Source organism: Haplochromis burtoni, unplaced genomic scaffold, assembly GCF_018398535.1.
Source record: "Haplochromis burtoni strain Fernald_Lab_line unplaced genomic scaffold, NCSU_Asbu1 Contig_6, whole genome shotgun sequence".
Classification (NCBI taxonomy): domain Eukaryota; kingdom Metazoa; phylum Chordata; class Actinopteri; order Cichliformes; family Cichlidae; genus Haplochromis; species Haplochromis burtoni.
Window position 1 is genome coordinate 1,236,199 of NW_024582367.1, and position 18,477 is coordinate 1,254,675.

At 40.9% G+C, this 18,477-nt stretch overlaps 1 protein-coding gene across 2 annotated transcripts in view; it reads left to right on the forward strand.

Moving 5' to 3' along the window:
• The window catches only part of LOC102308014 (corticotropin-releasing factor receptor 1), a 95,879-nt gene that overhangs the window by 5,043 nt on the left and 72,359 nt on the right, over positions 1-18,477 (forward strand). The window contains exons 2-4 of one of the 2 annotated variants that reach the window (XM_005913776.3): positions 4,689-4,776; positions 7,315-7,374; positions 7,738-7,863. In XM_005913776.3, the coding sequence (XP_005913838.1) occupies positions 4,689-4,776; positions 7,315-7,374; positions 7,738-7,863 (274 nt within the window). Of the gene's footprint in view, positions 1-4,688; positions 7,170-7,314; positions 7,375-7,737; positions 7,864-18,477 lie in introns of both variants that reach the window. The other variant, XM_042223251.1, reaches the window with a different exon arrangement.

Consider the following 18,477-nt stretch of genomic DNA (forward strand, 5'->3'; position numbering starts at 1 on the left):
TTTTTTTGTTTGGGATACTCATTCCTTCATCCTGAACCTGCGTCCTTTCCCTGAACTTTGGATGAACATTTCACACCAGGTGTTTGGGACTAATGACCCAAGCCTGTCCTTTACATGAACCTCAACGATTTGACGCCGTTAAATCACACATAAAACGTGGAAAACATGCACACATGACATACGATGTGTGGGCCAGAAGCAGTGTGACATTTATACACAGGTGAGTGCGTACGGTAAAGGCCACTTAAGAGTGTTTCTAAACTCTTTCAAGACCAAATATAATTTTCTAGAGAAATTAACAGAAGCTAAAGCGGTTCATATGCATTCATAGCAAAAGATGACTTTTTGCTGCCCTGTATTTCTAGCGAGTCATTAGAATTTCTTCTCCAGTTAAAGAAATTAATCATGAAACTGTGATGTTACAGAAAACAAAGTTAAAACTCTCAGTATTTCTTTCATTTTGATTTGAAAAAATCCTGCTGTTTACATCGTGTGTCAGTTTGTAATTAAATGGAAGGAGGTGGATGGTCGGTCTCTGCGCCCTGATACCTGCCCAGGACTCACTGAGCGTGAAACAGACGCAGCAAGCGACCCAGAAAAACCTTCCGTGAAATCTGGGCCGCTCTAGCATTTTATATGATGTGACTTCATACAGTGTGAATGCTTGACGCTGCTGTGACCAGCAGGTATGAATGTGCTTTTGATACAGGAAAAAAAGTCAGGATTTTTGATGAATTTAAAGCACCCTTTCCTCCATTTTTCTCTCTGAAGACGGGTGAAATGTTTAACGTTTCAGGTGCTGTATTATTAATGGGGATGTTTTATTTACGGAGGAAATGAAGCATTGGCTTCGCAGGTAATTGTAGCCACCCTCTTGGATCCGCAGGGATCAGCCTGTATGCTCAAGGACAGCTGGGCGGAGATGTAACAGAGTTTGGGGTCACTCTGAGAGGCTGAACAAAATCAAAACTAATGATATTTTACAGTTTGTGTCTCTTCCGCCGCGTGTAGAAGGATGCTGACAGATGCTGTGAATTCAGCAGTGAATCAGCTGTTAGATGTCACTGGTGCAGAACTATTTTTTTTCTTGTTGTGTCGCCAGCCTTCATTATTTGGATGCTTTCCAGTCGAGTCACTGGTCCAGGACGAAGGGATTTCAGTTGTGTTTGGATGAAATATTAATCCAACCACTGAATTCCACTGTGCTGGCATTTAACAAAGCCATAAATACAGGTTCTCCTGTTCTCCATCCCGGAATAGAGCAGATGTTATCTAATGCTGTTATCAACTGTCGTCTCTTGAGACGCAGAGTCTGTAGTTTTAAAGAAAAATCTGCATTATTCAGTGTTTTCACCTCCTGCATAGCTGAAAAAAGGCTGATAGTAGTGCGATCCAGTAACAGAAAGACTTTAAATTTAGCATCAAAAGTCTTTAAGAAGTCATTTCTTCGTATCAGTAAAAACAAGATTAGTGGGCTGTGAGTGCAGATGATGAAATGCTCCAAATTTTGGGGGCATTTGCAGCTGTTAATTTATGCATCATCCACTCGAGGGACAGAAGGCAGTTACTGATTTTTAAAACAATACACAAATACCATAAAGGTCTTCCACACTGATGTGATTTTGTTTTAAAAAGACCACCTGCTCTCATTCCTAATGCATCAAATACAGCTGCTTTCCTCCAGGCTTCTGGCTCTTGTGTTCAGGCAGTTGTAAGACACAATAAAATGTTCATAAAGGATCCCACGTTTAGGGTGAACTCACACGAGCTAATGATACACAAGCATGTTTGATCCCTAAAGTCCAGTTGTTTTTTCTGATTGGATCTAATGACAAGTCTTAAGGAACTTGTTACATACAATCCTGTAAAAAAGTGTTTTTCTCCTTCCTGATTTCTTAGATTGTTGCATATTTGTCACCTTATATATTTCAAATCATCACACAAATCTTAATATTAGACACAAATAACCCAATTTAATACAAACCTTCCACACCTGTGTGAAAGAACAGCTGCTTCCTAAACACAATAACTGCTCGTCTCAGTTTTGGCAAGAACTCCAATCAAGCATGTGCGATAACTGGCAACGAGACTTTCACAGCACTGTGGAGGAATTTTGGCTCCCTCTTCTTTGGAGAATTCTTTTAATTAAGCCACATTGGAGGGTTTTCCAGCATGAGCCATACCAGAGCATCTTGATCTGATTTTTAAGACTTTTGACCAGGCTACTTCACTATTTCGAGTCATTCAGAGTGCTCAAAGAGTGGATTACTGTTCTGTTACATATCGAAGTCCTGAAGCAGCAAACAGCTCCAGGCCATCACACTTCCACCACCATGTTTGACCGTTGGTATGATCTTCTTGTTAGTTTTACGCCAATGCAACAGGATTGAAAGTTCAGCTTTTGTCTCGTCAGTCCACAGAGTATTTTCCTAAAACTGTGTGAGGGCTCTCACTGTGGTTCACTGGAGTACCTTAGAAATGGCTTTGCAACCCTTTACGGACTGACAGATATCAGTGATGTTGTTTCTCAGCTGTTTCTTTAGATCATCGTATGATGTGCCGCACTTTAGTCGGGCAGCTTCTGTTTAAGTGGTTTCTTGATTCAACAGGTCTGGCAGTAATCAGGCCTGTGTGTGGCTCGTGAAATTAAACTCAACCTCCAAAAAAAAAAAATGCAGTTAATCATACAGTGAGCGACGAATCAAGAATTATCTTTTTTTCCCTTTACACTGGACCAGCTCTGTTTGTGTAGCTTCTTTCCCTTTAAAACAGACTCGTTATGTTAAAACTGCATTTGCATTTAGTCTAAAATTTAAAATTTGAGGTAAAAACTTTTTCCCAGCTCTGTCAAGATTACTTCTTTTAACTGTTAGTAATACTTCATATTACAGAATCACCTGCTGAGAACGGCAACTTTTTTGTGCTTTTGTTGAACTTTGGCACAAAAGTTTGCATACTTTGGTTATCCTGACCGAACTGACATCACCTTGCTGCATATCGAGTTCATATTGGTAGCATCTCCACTATATAACCAGCAGCAAGCTTATTAATTTCCTTGGAGTGAAGCTAGCCGGATGCTGGTACCGCGGGTCTTTCATTCTTTGCATCCTCCTCCTCAGCACTGGAGCTGCTGTGCTGAGTGTCTGTCCTTGATCAGATGTGAAGAAGAGCTCTTTGCAGCTGACAGACACTTATTATCACCCAGGCACAATTTGCATTTCACTGCAATGTCGTTTTACTTTTCATCCACAAAAGCTTTCAGAGTGATGCGAGTGCTTCTGTGACGTAAAGGCTGTCCTTTCACTGACATTAGCACGCAGCTACCTGCTGAGGAAAAGGACACAAATATACGTTTTCGCTTTTGTTTTGTTTTGTTGGACCAAAAAGACAGTGGAAGTGTGGGAAATATATTTCCACATTTCTTATGTGAACTATGTGGTTCCAGCCAGCCTTTAAACACTGAATCATTGTTGGCTGACCGTTTGTTGTTACTTGGCCGCCTGCTTGACGTCCTCCCAAGACTTTAAAGCAACGGAAAACTTGATCATGAGAAATGTTAAAGTCATCTTTTTTTTTATCAGAAAAGAAAATCTAGGATGAGTAAGAAACCCCAAAAACAAATATATCAAAAGCTCATACTCACAGTGTCTTGCTGTCATTGGAGGACTGATAAAAATAGTCTTTGTACACGGAGTGAACTTTGTGTGGATGTTTTCACTGATTATGCTGCTCTCTTGGATTTGCTTTACAGTGACTCTATTTGTGTCTTACTTCAGTCCAGGTTCATAGTTGGTCCAAACTTTTTACCAGTAATTTAATTGAATTCAGTTTTATTTACACAGTGTCAAATCACAGCAACAGTCGCCTCAAGGTCGACCCTACAATAATACATACAGAGAAAAACCCAACAATCATATGACCGCCTATGAGCAAGACCTTTGGCGACAGTGGGAAGGGCCATCTGCTGTGATTGGTTGGGGTAGCAACCAGCAGTATGTTTCTGCCTACATCGGGAAAAGGATGGCTAACGGCTTGGCTCGACAGAGGTGGTTAAAATCTTAAATCACATTTTAAACTTAAAATTGGGTTTAGAACTTCTCACTCCTGTTGCAAGCTAGTAAAGCTAGGCTAGTCTACACTTTCTCAGGGAGGCAGACCTCCGGACCTGAGTTTGTGGGAAGGTGCAGAGCTTCATATCATGAAACTACGAAATCTGTTTCACTTGGGCCCGATCTCCACATCCACACCCGTCTTTATAAAAAAGTACTACACCAGCTGATATTACAGAGTATTATGTGGCCTTAATGGTAACAAAGTCGACTTGGATGTGGCAGAACAGGATTGCCAGATGTGTTGTGATGTTGATGTTTGTCAGATGAGGTAAGACGCCGTTAGCTCGTGCTGCTCGTTGTTGATGCTGGGAGTGGAGAGGGCATTGAGTCAAAGCCCACCGTCTAAGTGTTGCATCCTTTGAATTTTTATGGAAGGTTCTTAACATAGCAGTCACTCCGAAGGCTATCAGAGGCAAGGCGGTCATGCCATGTCTTCCAAGTTACATCACAATTCGCCAAAGCATGCCCAATAAAATCTTCTCAATCACGAATAAAGTTGTATGTTTAATGTGTGCGTGTCAGACTGAAAGAGTAGGACATATTTGATTGACCTCTGTGACTTTCCTCTGTTTGCAGGTGTGTGTCATCATGAGCCTCCTGCCATCAGCCTCGTTAGCAGATCTGACATGTGAAGCTCTGCTCATGCTGTCGGGGAACGTCTCGTGTAAGTTCTGGACAAACATCAGCTGGATTTTTATTACAGCAGCACGGCTACAGCAGCTGTTACAAGCTTTTAAAAGGCGCTCATTTCCCAGTACTGTCCAGCCAGTTTGTTCTAGCTGCCCCACTGTTAGTACACTTGAGACTGAATTGATTTTCAGTCTTTTCCATTTCATGGCCATAACCACTAAATGTCAAACCCTCATCCTCAGTCACAACTTCCCCCCTTGTGGATATTAGAAAACCGTTATTTTCCTACTATTCCGTTTCCTCGCAGACCTCTGCAGCACATCCAGAGGAGTCACACAAGCACGCACAAATGCACAGGAATGATGTTCTTGTTATTTGCCCCAGGATACAGTCATAAAATCATTCCAGGTAGCTCTTAACAGAGTAATGATAACGCTCTGTTATCATGCAGTCACCCTGCTCAGCTGAACCGATTTCATTCGCTTCATAATTCATCAAAAATTATCTGCAGAGGAAATTAAATTATTATTTTTAATTATCTTTATTTGTTTTGGTAAATCTGTTAAGACGTTATTTAAATAAAAATGTTCATGACTCATTATCTGATGTCAACAGTCCAAAACCCCAAAATATCCAGTTTATTAAGCTATAAAATTATTAAACCAATAAAAGATCGCATTCTTAACTGGAATTATATGGGTTTTTTTAATGGGGGCAAACCACAGAAACAGAAATAGTAATGAAAAGAATTTCTCATTAAGTCGACTCTGTTCCCTGTAGAAACAGTGTTTTTTTGTTTGTTTAAAAAAATGTGTTAACATAACATGACTACACAGTTATTTTCTGTCTTATGCTTCTGCTATTTATGAACTATGGATTTTGGCAAGCTGTCGCTCCAATCTTGGCCAATGGAGACATGTGTTACATTTTTAGTCCCAGGCCTCGAGATTCAACTCAGTGGCATGCAAAACTTGCGTCACATCCATATGTCACATGTCGCATTTATATTTAGTTAAATGCAATAAAATTGAGTTTGGATATGATAATTACGTTCATGCAAATCTTTTTTTAATTGCAAGCATCGAATCTTTGGTTGCAGAAACAGGAGTTTTGCCTGTTGATTATCTAATTTTCAGTTCACGGGTGACAGACACAGGTGAAATCAAATGGGCCCAAGCAGTAAATCATATGTTAACCTGTTCAAATTTCCTATTTTCCATATGCAAAGAAAGAGAAGTAAATTCTGACACCAGCCTGAGAGGTTAATGTGTGATTTTATGTAAGTAAGCAAGAATACACTCAACTACTAAGCAGCTACACTCTATTACACTCTAATAATACTTACATCACAGCTCCACATCTGGAAAACTGGTACATTTTGTTTTTAAACTTCACCTTCCAAAGTCTTCCAAAGTCCCACTCGACCCTCTGGGCCCTGCGTTTGACATCCCTGATCGAAACAAAAGTACTGGGACATATTTCTGAACCTTTAAATTCACTTGTTTTCTGTCCCAAGGGTGCATAAAATCCCCAACAAAGCCATCTGCCTTTATTTGTGAAAGAATCTGTGAAATTACACCACGGCATAATGGACAGAAATCTTGAAGCTGTGATCAGATGACACCCAAATCCAGTTTTAGCTTTTCTGGTCCACCCGCCGTGTTTGAGAAATGCAGAGTATGACCCAAAGAGCACCATCCACACAGTCAAGCATGGAGGTGGAAACGTTATGCTTTGGGGCTGTCATTCTGTTAAGGGTATGGAACGACTTCAACACGTCGAGGGGGCCGTGTACCGTAAAATCCTGGATGAGAACCTTCCCTCATCCAGAATCATAAAGGTCGGAAGATGGGTTTTCCAGCAAGACAATATCACCAAGGCAACAAAGGGGCAGCTAAAGAAGTCATACAGTGGCCTAGCCAAGTCATATCATGCAAATCTATTTATAACTTTTATATAATATGTGTGTTTTTTCTGGCTTTTTGTCCAATTCTCTTTTTCTCATCATTAAAATGAAACTAACAAAAAATTAGAACTTGTTCATTCAGCCGGGGATCAGCAGGAGATTATTTCCCTCACTGTACGTCAGCCTGTAACCTTTAAACGGTTAAAGCTACCCTGCTTTTAAAAATGTAAAACAAAATCCTTTTATGCATATGAACAAATGACCAGTGGCAGCTTTTATGCACTTTTCATATTTTACTTTGTTTCATTCATTTTCTTGCCACACGTGGGTGTGAAAAGTGGTTTGGAAACCTCAAATGAAAGCATTAAAATTAAGTGTCACCTTTCCCCCTGCAGAACGTCCTTATCTCCGGATCCTTCTTATCTAATTCCTCTTGAGTTATTACAGAAGTAATAGTCTGACCCTCGGGGCATGTCTGGATTCATATTTGCTGCTACCGTCCCCTTATTGCTGGAGGAAAGGTCTGTCATCTGTGTTTACCGTTGCCCTTTCGTGCTCACCCTTTGTAGCTGTTAAGCTGAATCTAATGAGATTTTCATTGCCTCTTCTAAACTGAGCAAACAATGATTGAGGTTATTGATGAAGCTGTTTCTCTCTGGGTTGCAGTGCAGTCCCTGGCCGCCACCTGGAACCAAACCCTGAGTAACGCCACAAGCCAGTGGAGCGGTGAGTTGAGACGCGTGTGAAACCGATTCCCCGCACACTTACTGCAGAGCTGAGTTGTTGTTAGATACCCCGCAAGGGGAAAACAAGTTTGATCGGAACTCAGATTATAAAGGACTAACATCAAAGAGGAAAACAATGCTGGAAATAGACGTGGCGTAGTGCCACAGGAGACGACGTTCAGCTCGGCAAAGCACAGGAGTAATCATTAAATCCTGTGTACACAAACAGCTCATTCTGATACCATATTTGTTGCCAGGATCTTTGGAGCATTATTTGGATTTCATGACATCTATATGCGGTTATGAAACATGACGGGAATGCGTGCACGTCCGTGTCTGACGCTTTTCTGTCCCCGCGCTTCAGGCTCGGGAATCTACTGTGAAACCTCCATCGATGGGATCGGCACCTGCTGGCCCAGGAGCAGCGCGGGGCAGCTGGTGGCGCGACCCTGTCCTGAGATGTTTTACGGCGTCCGGTACAACACCACCAGTAAGTCAATAAGCTGTCACCTCCTGCCCGCCTGCCTGCAGAAAAAAGCAAACCCAGACACAACTGATTCAAAACATGATTTAATACGATCCCTGCACCCTGCTTCGCCCTACCCCCACACTCAACGTCCCCTTGGGCAAACCCTGTTTGCGTAATTGTTTATACAGAAATTAGCATGAGCATACAAATTAGCAAAAGACGCAGAAAAGAGAAAAAAAAGTGTACACAAGTGCAGATAACACACCATGAAGTGTCAAAGCTCAAAACAAAACATGACGAGGCGAGGCGAGGCGAGCACCCGCTGTGAAAAATGATGCTTTTGTATGAGGACTCAAATGATTCCAAAAAAAAGAAACGCAGAGAGAAAATCTAAAGATAAATCACCGCTGTCTGAGACGCTTAAGCCTATTAACTCTCCGGGACTCTCGACAATTGATTGTGTTGTTTCTTTTTTTTTCATCTTGGAAAATTAATAAAACGCTAAAAAATGAAACTACAATTTACTTTGTGGCCCATTTGCATATAAACTATTGTTATAATTTAAAAGGCTTTTTGACAGTAGCAAGAGAGACAGGCGGGATTAAATAAAAAAGGAGGGGTTCAAACAATGGAAACATCGAGGAACAGGAGAAAAATTAGTCTTCATATATTTCCACAAAAAAACCGAAGCCCGGCTCCTAGAAGTGACTTTATTTATGTGTCTAAATCAGATAGAAGAGGTGGCTCATGTTTCTGCCAAACTATTCTTCAGCTCATCCTTAAAAAAGTTTCTTCTAAGGTCAAACTCTAAGTGCAGATAAAACACTGTTTGCCCTTAACTTATGAGTTAGGAGGTTGTTTATGTTGTGGCCCTTTGGGAGCTGTCAGTCAAACTCGTGCCACTCAGAGGAATGGAGCCCTCGCAGCATTCCTAATGTATCTTCAAAGATTTTTTTCAGCAATTTAAGGGTACAGAGCCCTTATTTAAACAGTGAAGCCTCAAAAATGTGAAGCTAGGCTTCAGCAACAATCAGAGACTAAGATCGTGAAACCGTTTAGTTATTTTCCCTGCAGGATCATTTTTTTCCCAGATAGTGTGAGAATACTTGCTATTATCTTCTTAAAACTCAATGTTGCATGTTTAAAATTGCTAATTTTCTGCTACAAAAACCCACAGACCACAAGTATATTCAGCTTTCTGTCATAAATGACAAAGAAAAATGTGTACGTGTGCTGCATTTGTACTTGTTTTGAAGTTGTGACTTGTTTTCTCAGAGACCCTTTCGCCACTAACTTCAGCCATAATCACTTGTTTTTAACACATTATTGGATATTTTATCACCGCAGTGAAGGCATTTCTAGTGCAAACAAGGTCACAGTGTTTTCAGCTTGACCAAAGACCCTTTAGCATTCACACATATTGAAAGCTTGCAAAGCATTTTGCAGTGAAAATAGTCTGCAGCACGTAGTGATTTGACATGTGTGTTCCCTTGTGTTGTGTGCCCAGGACCTTTAGTCTTACATCCTGAAGGGTTTTACAGTTTGAATCATGAGGCTTTGTGCTTTTTGTGCTTTTTTTTGCTATTCAAAGTATGACAGCAGGACCTGCACTGTTGGATACCCACCCAAATAATAACACAGGTGCCACTGAAGTTTCCCAATTTCTTGAATCAATGAGGAAATTTTGCTTCTGCGCGATGTGAAAAATCCTAAAATTGACGTAAATGCTCATGCTTCGGTCTCTTAAACAACAGCAGTGCTACCAATAACACTTCTGCGCTATAGACCAGGCGTGGCAGGGCATTGGTAAAAATCCATGTCTGCTTACTGGAGCCATCTAATGTCACCTGGAGGCAGACTCAAAAATATGTGGAACAGCTAGTAATGCGGGCCACTCCTGTTCTTGTTTGTGTGGCTGTTGGCACAGACTGTATGTAAAAGACAATAGGAAACCTCTGGAGCTTAAAAATGAAGCCAAAAAGAACCACAGTTCCATTAATGACCACTTGAGGAAGGCTCCAACAGCGAGTAAGCGTGTCAAAATGTCCAACTTTACAGCAGAAACAAGCATCTTTATGTTGGTCCTCACAACAACTCTGAGAAAGTTGCTTTTTTATAAACGTATCCACCTGCATACTAGAGTTGATTGGTAGGTTTCCTGATACCTCGGACTCTGCACGGTCTCATCTACTACTTCAAGTCATTAAACTGGCACTCTCCACAGTCTGAGTGCTGTTTGGAGCTAATACAGTGGCTCACTGGGTGGTACAGACCATGCAAAAAGTTCTAGAAGGTGGCGACTTCTCTGGTTGGAAAAACGAAACATGGTTATGTAGACGTCTACGGACAACGTCCCCTGGCACCATCGCACTGTGAACTCTGTCTGTAACTAGTGTCAAGTTTTATTAAATTTAACATGAATTTAACTTTTGAAAGATTCAATTCAGAGCAGATTTTTCTGTGCTTGAATAGCTGCCTTTTCTCGATGTCTAGTCTTTGTTGAATAGCTCCAAGATGTAAGTTTGAATGTAACCTGGATAAACAAGATGAATCAAAGCATTCTTTATCTAGAGAAGAGAAAGAAAGGCAAGAAATAATATACCACTAGCTCTTAAGTGCATTTCTCATCCTGATGTACTAACTGAGCGTGACATTGACCTGAGCATAGTTTCAAACAATAATAAGCATTTTTATAGCACCATTCAAAGGAAAAGTTGCAAAGTGCTTCATGGGACAAACAGTGATATAAAGTTTTAAAACAGGTAAAGGTGAAACAACATTAGGTCAGTAATGAGTTCGTGAGCGTAGTTTCAGACGGTGTTTTCTACTCTCGGCTCTGTATGACATCGAAGAGAGTGGATATCCCTAATATGGTCATCTCAGGCATACGGCTCCACCTACTGTTCAAACCGTTCTGTTTATGGGCTTCAGCCAATCAGAAGAAACTTGTCTTAAAGGGGGTGGAGCTAGAACAGCTTGTTTCATACACAGGAGTAGCACCAAGGCCCCATTTAAGAAAGAAAAAAGATTTTGTGAAACGTAACTCATGCAAGGCTACTTGAGTCCATGAATAAAATATGGAGTTTGAATTGAATTCAGCATAATGAAAATTTATACCTTCAAAAGCACTATATTTTTATGATAAAATAAAGTACACAATTTAAGGGAAGTTATAAAGAATTAAACAAGTTTTATAATTAAACGGATCTATATTTATTTAATGTTGCGCTTAAAGACTGTATAAGAGCATGTCTCATAAATATTAACTATGATTTACTGGGTGCAACAATAGGCATCCCTGCAATTATCCTCAAGTGGATCAGCAGCCTGTGATGTGTGCCGGGACACTGCGGCACTGTGAAGGTAATGCAGACCTTCAGAGACATACAGTAAACACAAATAGCTAAATTTATGAGATGAAAGCCTGCGTGTTTCTGTGTGTTTCTGTGTGTTTCTTTGGTAATTTAAAGTCTAAACCTCCCACAGGATCCAGACGATCCATTTGAGAGAGCAAGAGAGCCACGCTGCATTTCAGGCAAGGCCCGCTGGTAATTTGACACTGCGAGGTTCATTTCACCTTCAGGATTATCATAATCTCCATTGAAGTGTAGCCTAAAAGCCTAAAAAAGACCGGCCATCAGCTGACTATGCCAGCGAAGGTCAACAGTGGAGGAAGCGTTCGTGGATGAAGCTGAAAGCTGTTCGGGATGCAGGATGATGACACAATGCTGATTTTAAGTTTCATTAAATTCTCTGCGATGATATGAGCAGAACAGACGACAGATAAAGCCGGCGTGCTATAATTTGAGGTGTATTTTTAGCATGAATGCATTATTAATCAGTATTGATTGCTGATTTTCACAGCGGAGGTCAGCAGAGATACTCGAGCTGTTTGCTGTCCTTTCGTTATGCACAATGGGTTGTTGATTTGAGAGATAAATGCTCCCTGCGACCTTAAAGACTCCTGTCAGGCGTCAGTTAAGGACGTTCTAACTCTCAATTTTCATTCAGGCTCGTACAGTCACCACTTTGAGCTGACGCTGGCAGGTCGCTGGGATGCTGTAACGCTGAGGCCAGGGCTAAAAACTTTCCTTCACTGTAACTTCATTCAGAAAACACAAATTTAAAATGTGATGGAGCTCAGTTATCAAAAAGCATACACGTTACTTATTTTATTCTTGAGTAGCTTTGCATGAATAGTTATTTTTTACTCCTCATTTTATCTACTATAAGCTTTTTTTAATACCTCAGATTTAATCTGATTGGCTGACCCTTAAGCGTTTGAACAGCAGGTGCCTGGTGCTCTGTAGTTTTATGTCATACAGAGCCAAAAGTAGAAAAAACTGGCTGAAACTGAGCATATGGGGCAGCCCGAGCTTTCAGCTCACAGGGTTAATTCTGCATCCAGTCTTGTAAAAGTATAAATATGATGGAAAATAAGGAAAAGCATAATAGGTGGTTGTGTTATGAGGAGCAATGTATTATCCAAAACACAATGTTTTCCTGAACTGATAAAAGTAGTTTTTAGTACCCGAAAGCAAATAGTAAATTAAACACAGCATCGACTCTCTCTAGCAGTGGTCTTATCTGCAGAGGGACAGTAACTGTTGCCCCAGGACGAGAACACTGGACAAGCCTTTGTTTTTGCACTTGATGGACTCATCGTGAAAACCGTGGAAATCCATTTATAATACCAGCGTCACTAACAAGCACAAACACATTTACATGCTGTTGAAGAGAACTGCTTTGAATATGATAACAATCTCTGTAATTACAGAGAAGATGAAGATGGTTTGAAACCACCAGTCAGAAATATGCATGTTAGGTTAGTTTGTGATTCTAAATTGGCTGTAGGTGTAAAGGTGCCGAATAGTTTCTTTATGTATTTGACGTGCACCTGTCCAGGGTGTACTCCACCTCTCACAGTCATCTGGCTCTAGCTCCACGATTACCGTGATTTGGATAAGCGGCGAGCACACAGAACAGCAAATGGTCAGTAACTGCCTGATAAACGCTTGTCACTGAGAAAACCAATTTTACCCAGCAACAGGAAGCAACCTTCTACATCCACTCGCCTACAAAACAAGACATACAAAGAGGTATATGAGGTTGCACTGAAAGGCTCCTAGCAGGTGCTCTGGCAGCTAGCACACTGCAACTTGTCTACAAACACTTGCAGACTTCTCACTAAGCAGCAGTGAAACTGTGAAACCAGAAACATTTGCAATCACTGTGAAAATCACACGTTTTGAAACGCAGTGGTTTCAGCAGCGAGGCACAGCTTATACATCAACTTTAGCCATTTCTGATTTGCATTGCTATTTTTTTTTTTAATTTCACTGGAGCACATTGGCTAGTTAGCCAGCATTTTTATCTCCCATGGAAACCACAGGAAACTGCAGCAATACAATGACAGCAAGCAACTTCTCACAACTACTCACCAACCATTCAAGTACCCAAGTCTCCTTATAGGTGTCCAGGCAGTGAGACAGTCTGTCTGAAATGGATGGATAACTTATCATTTGTCATCTATTGTCAGGATATCCAGCTTCTAGACACAGCCAACTCTCATAGCAAAACTTGAAATAATAAAAGAAATTATCTTTTTGTTTGGACACAAAGGATCTTCAGGATGGACCTGATGTATCCTAACTCTAACCAAATCATTTATTTCATGGCAAGTAGAATATCATTAATTTAATTATTAATGTATAAAATAATACGAATGAAGTATAAAAATCTTTTACGTGTGAGATGCAAATCCACATCTGTATGATTTCCTCCCTCGCCAACATCCCCCCAACCAGATGTGGACTTTTTTTCACCATTTAAAAGTGGAAAATAGAAATTGCATACACAGACACGAATCAGGACACATGAGACGAGACAAGTGAAAAATTGTGTTAAACGACAAAAACGTAAGGGTGGGAAATTTGCATTCACAAGCCAGATCCATGTCCCAAATAATGAATGAGTGGACTGGAGGTTGTGGCTGCTGTACGTTTTACTGAGAGGAGTGAATTTTGCCATGATATAAAATGCTCTCTGTTTCTGGCCACGAGTGTTGCTCCTCTCCTGGATATAAAGGTCAGATCTTTTCATTTGCCTGTAAGCAAACACTGACTGAGCCGTGATGGCACCAGTTAGCTTCATCTTCCTGGAGGTCTTAGTAGATTTCGGGAAGATGTGTGTTTTGATGTGGCCGAGCGCTCATTTAATGATCACTGTTGCCCCAAATCTTTTCACTTTTTCCAGCCATCATGAAATCATTCCAGCTGAAGATAGACAAGCGAGATCAGGATTATCCCAGAGTGATCCTTGGAGAATTACAAATCCCGTGCTCATGCATATATCACGGGTTTAGTGTCTAATGATAATTTCAGCACATTCCAGGGAGTAAATTAAGCGCCTTCTTTTAACCACGAGCACATGTAAGATGTTATGAATGGGACTTGGATTTCTTACAGGAGCTTTTACAGCCGAGAGAACGAGGTGTTTTGTGGAGGCGTCGGGAAAGCGTTGCCTGATATTTACGAGCACTCGGCGTGGCCGTGGATCAAAATAGTAGGCTATCCGAAGAATGTGGAGATGCAGGCTAAACAGCCTGTTACAAATTTGTTCCACTAGATTTCGTAGTTAGATTTACTGCCACCCCGATCTCTATCAGTTCTTCTGTTTCTGTGTGCTGCTGTTTAACACGCTGTCCCGAGCTTCAGCCTCTCGTTGTATCAGAGGACACGACTGGGGATTATGCCTGACAGGAAAATGTCTCGGGGTTTGTAACTGTGACAAAGTTTAAGAGATATCAGATCTAAAAAGATCAGCTTGCACCATCTGTGGTTGATAAGGTCCAGTGCAGCTACGGAGCCTCTGCTTAAGCTGCAGCGTGTACAGCTGTTTATTCAGGCTTGAGACTGAATCCACGCTCTGCCTGGGTTACAGCGAAAGAGACACAAGTTTGTAGTTTTTTCATTGTTAGTCTTGTTTTCTGTGCTTTACAAAAAGAAAAGGATAAAGAAAGAAAAGTAGCAAAGGGTACAAATGTGCTTAGTTTGAGCAGAATGGAGCCAAACTGTCTTCTTTATTTTTCAAACTAAGCATGTGACTCGCAGCAAACCTAAACTCAATCTATGCACACGTAATATCTCTGTGGTTTATTAAATTCACATTTACTGATATATAAATAACTCTTAAGCTCAGTTACAGTGAGTTTTTTATACCCCGTTGTTTTGTATATTGTCAGTGAGAGCAGATATCATTAATATTATCATATCAGGCGCATAGGCGCAATCGTAGAAGCCCCACCCACCTGCATGTCAGCCAATCAGAATAACATTTGCTTAGAGATAGAAAGAGTTTATTTCACACTGAAGAAGAGTTAGGCAGCTCCACCATGGTCCAGTGTGATATAAATAAGGATTACTTTGAACTGTGAATCATGCAAAGCTGCTCTAGCAGAGTCCAAGTATGAAAGCACCTTAAAAAGGTTTCCACCATCTGAAACTTGACGCTTTGTGGTTTCAGATGATCTGTAATCAGGGTTAATGCTACTTAAAAGATGGCAGCAGATTTTTAAAAAATGTTTTTAAATGTTTGGCAGATGTTGTTAAAATTTACAGGGTATTTTAGTACATAAATTAAAATAATTAACTACCCAGTTGGTCAAAATGTGACTGAAATCATGCACAAGCCCACTTTGCACTCTTTGTTTTTGATCATTTTTCTAAGATTGTTATTTTATTTTTATTTTGTTCAAAGTGTCACTTTGTGTGATTCTAAAGAATGACAATAATAATAATAAAAAGAATTCAAAGCATGTAAGAAAATAAGTCATATTTTCCAACCACCTAAAGAAGAAACGAGGTCTGAGCGCGATCACAGTGAAGTATATCTTGGCATGGGAAGGAGCAGTAAGTGGTATTGGGGCAGTAATAAGTGGCTTTAGGTGAGGACGAGGGCCACGGTGAGTCCTGAGTGGGCACTTAAAAGCCTGAGTGGATGTTCTGCTGGCCTCAGATCCAGAGGGAGATTATTCCAGAGTTCAGGTCCACGAGTGCAAAAGTCAGCTTCCCTGTTAGTCTGAGTTACGGGTACAAAAAAAGATCTTGGCTACATTTCAACCGCAGATCAACACCAGTGCCAGAGACTAATCCAGGAAAAGATTTACAGACAAGAAAAAAGGGTCTTAAACTGGAAGTTACAGCAGTGATGTGGATTCTTTTCTCTGCTCCAGTTACAGATAACACAGTGGGTCATGAACCGGACTCAAAAACCACAATATTAAGGCTGCTATGCAGCAAACTTGTCCTCGTCCTGACCCATTTGAACGAGACGATCAGAACAAAACTGTATTCAGAGCAGATTACCCAGAGCAGGCAGCCGAATGTGTGTGTGTGTGTGTGTGTGTGTGTGTGTGTGTGTGTGTGTGTGTGTGTGTGTGTGTGTGTGTGTGTGTGTGTGGCTGATCAACGGCGACAAAAACACTACGCAGAAGTAAATGTGACATGTATTGTGACGCAGGGTTGAACATGTCCCTGCTCTGAATAGCAGCACTTCTATGAATCCAGGGCTGAGGTACCTGACTGGCTTTCCAAAATTAGATGGTGACAAATCGCAGAGTTAAGTTGCTGAGCCAGACAGAAGGAGCGGATATGTATGGTTCCTTTCACTGCATCATTTTTATTCATCAAACTGATTATATTAGGCCAGATGAATAAATCGCTGGCAGAAGTCTTAACCCTTTCATTCTCAGTGGCCACTGTAGAGAGTACCTATTCTCTTATATACTGTTATAATTGTGGAAGTTTGTATTAAACAGAAATAATGTCAGAGTATGTAAAAATAGTGAGCCAAACATTCAGGTTTCAAACTGCTTTTCTGCTCGTGGCTCTGTGTGATGTCAGTGAGAGTGGGTAGATCATGCAAAGCTACTCTGTCAGAGAACAGAAAACATGCAGCTAGGAATTAGCATAATGTGTGCACTTTAAATACTAATTTTAGATTTTTTTCGCACACACGCACACAAAGAAAGGCTGCAAGAGCTCATGCCAGCAGTCATGGTGTATGCTTTTTTGTCCAGCTGGTCATTTTTCTGAGTCCCTACAATGCAAACGCTCGGTTGCAGTCATCCATGGAGCCACAATTAACAAAATAAAGGGAATTCAGCCAAAAATCGTACCAAAGGAGTTGTACCACCTTGTGTGCAGACACACAACAAAACAGAAATTATTGTGATGAGTTCCTGTTGGCTTTTAAAGGAACGAACATTTTAACTGTAAACGTGAGACCAAGACTGGATACACGAGATTCAGCATAGCCCACAGACACAGCCTTTGTTAATTTATCACTTAATTAATCAATATATATAGATATTTGTGTTTGTTTTTGTCAGTAGCTTAAAAAGACTAAATCTAAATTTTTATACAAATTTGAGTTGTATAAAAGTGACCTGCTAAAGTTTAAACCCAGCATCAGAATGAGGAAGAAAGGAGATTTAAGTAACTTGATGTGGCTGTGGGTTTGAATGTTTCAGAAAGTGCTGATCTGCAGCACAAAGCAGGGTTTACAGAGAAAACATCCACTGAGCAGCAGTTCTCTGGGTGAAAATGTCAGAGGTCAGAGAAGAATGGCCAGTCGGCTTCGAGCTGATAGGAAGGCAAGAGTAAGTCACATACCCACTTGTTACAGCCACGGTATGCAGAAGAGCATCATGTTAAACCCTACAGCAGCAGAAGACCACACCGGTTACCACTTATGTCAGCTAAAAACAGGGAACTGAGGGTACATTTCACACAGGCTAACAAAAAAAATAGATAAGAGATGACTGGAAAATGTAGGCTGGCATCATAAACAACATCAAAGCACAGATCCTTAATGATTCAGGCTGCTGGCTGGTGTAATGATGTGTGGGGACAAGTCTCTGAGCATCATTTAAACGCCGCAGCCTACCTGAGTATTGTTGTTGACCATGTCCATGCCCTTTATGACCACAGTATACCCATCTAATGATGGCTGCTTCCAGCAGGATGTCACAAAGCAGAGATATTCTCAAAGCGAGTTCGTTGTACTGAAATGGGCTCCGCAGTCTCAGATCTCAATCCAGCAGAGCGCCTTTGGGATGTGGTGGAACGGAGCTTTGCCTGACGGATGTGCAGCCAACAAATCCGCAGCAACTGTGTGATGCTGTCATGTCAATATGGACCGAAATCTCTGAAGAATATTTCCAACGCGTGTGCCACAAAGAACCGAGGTGGTTCAGTTACTAGTGTGCTTGTACCTGAAGCAGTGGCTGGTGATGTATTTGTCATCTGGGGCATGGCTGGATATTTAGAAATCTACCACAGCCAACTGTTTTGGATGAATACTGAAATAATGAGAACAGCGGCTGTTTTGTAACAGGTTTTTTTCTCATCATCTTTGTGCAGGTCGCACTGTGACCAGGAAAGATTTTTATAGGTCCATCTTATATAAAACTCTTTTTTTTCACCCTTTTTCCTCTGACTGTATTTACCATGTGCTGCTGATCAGATGGCATCATGGTCCATTTCCTACAGCCTACATGACATTTGAGCTACATCCAGATGATGTCGCGTAACCTGTAAATCATATACATGTTATGTTCTGTCCCAGGTTGAC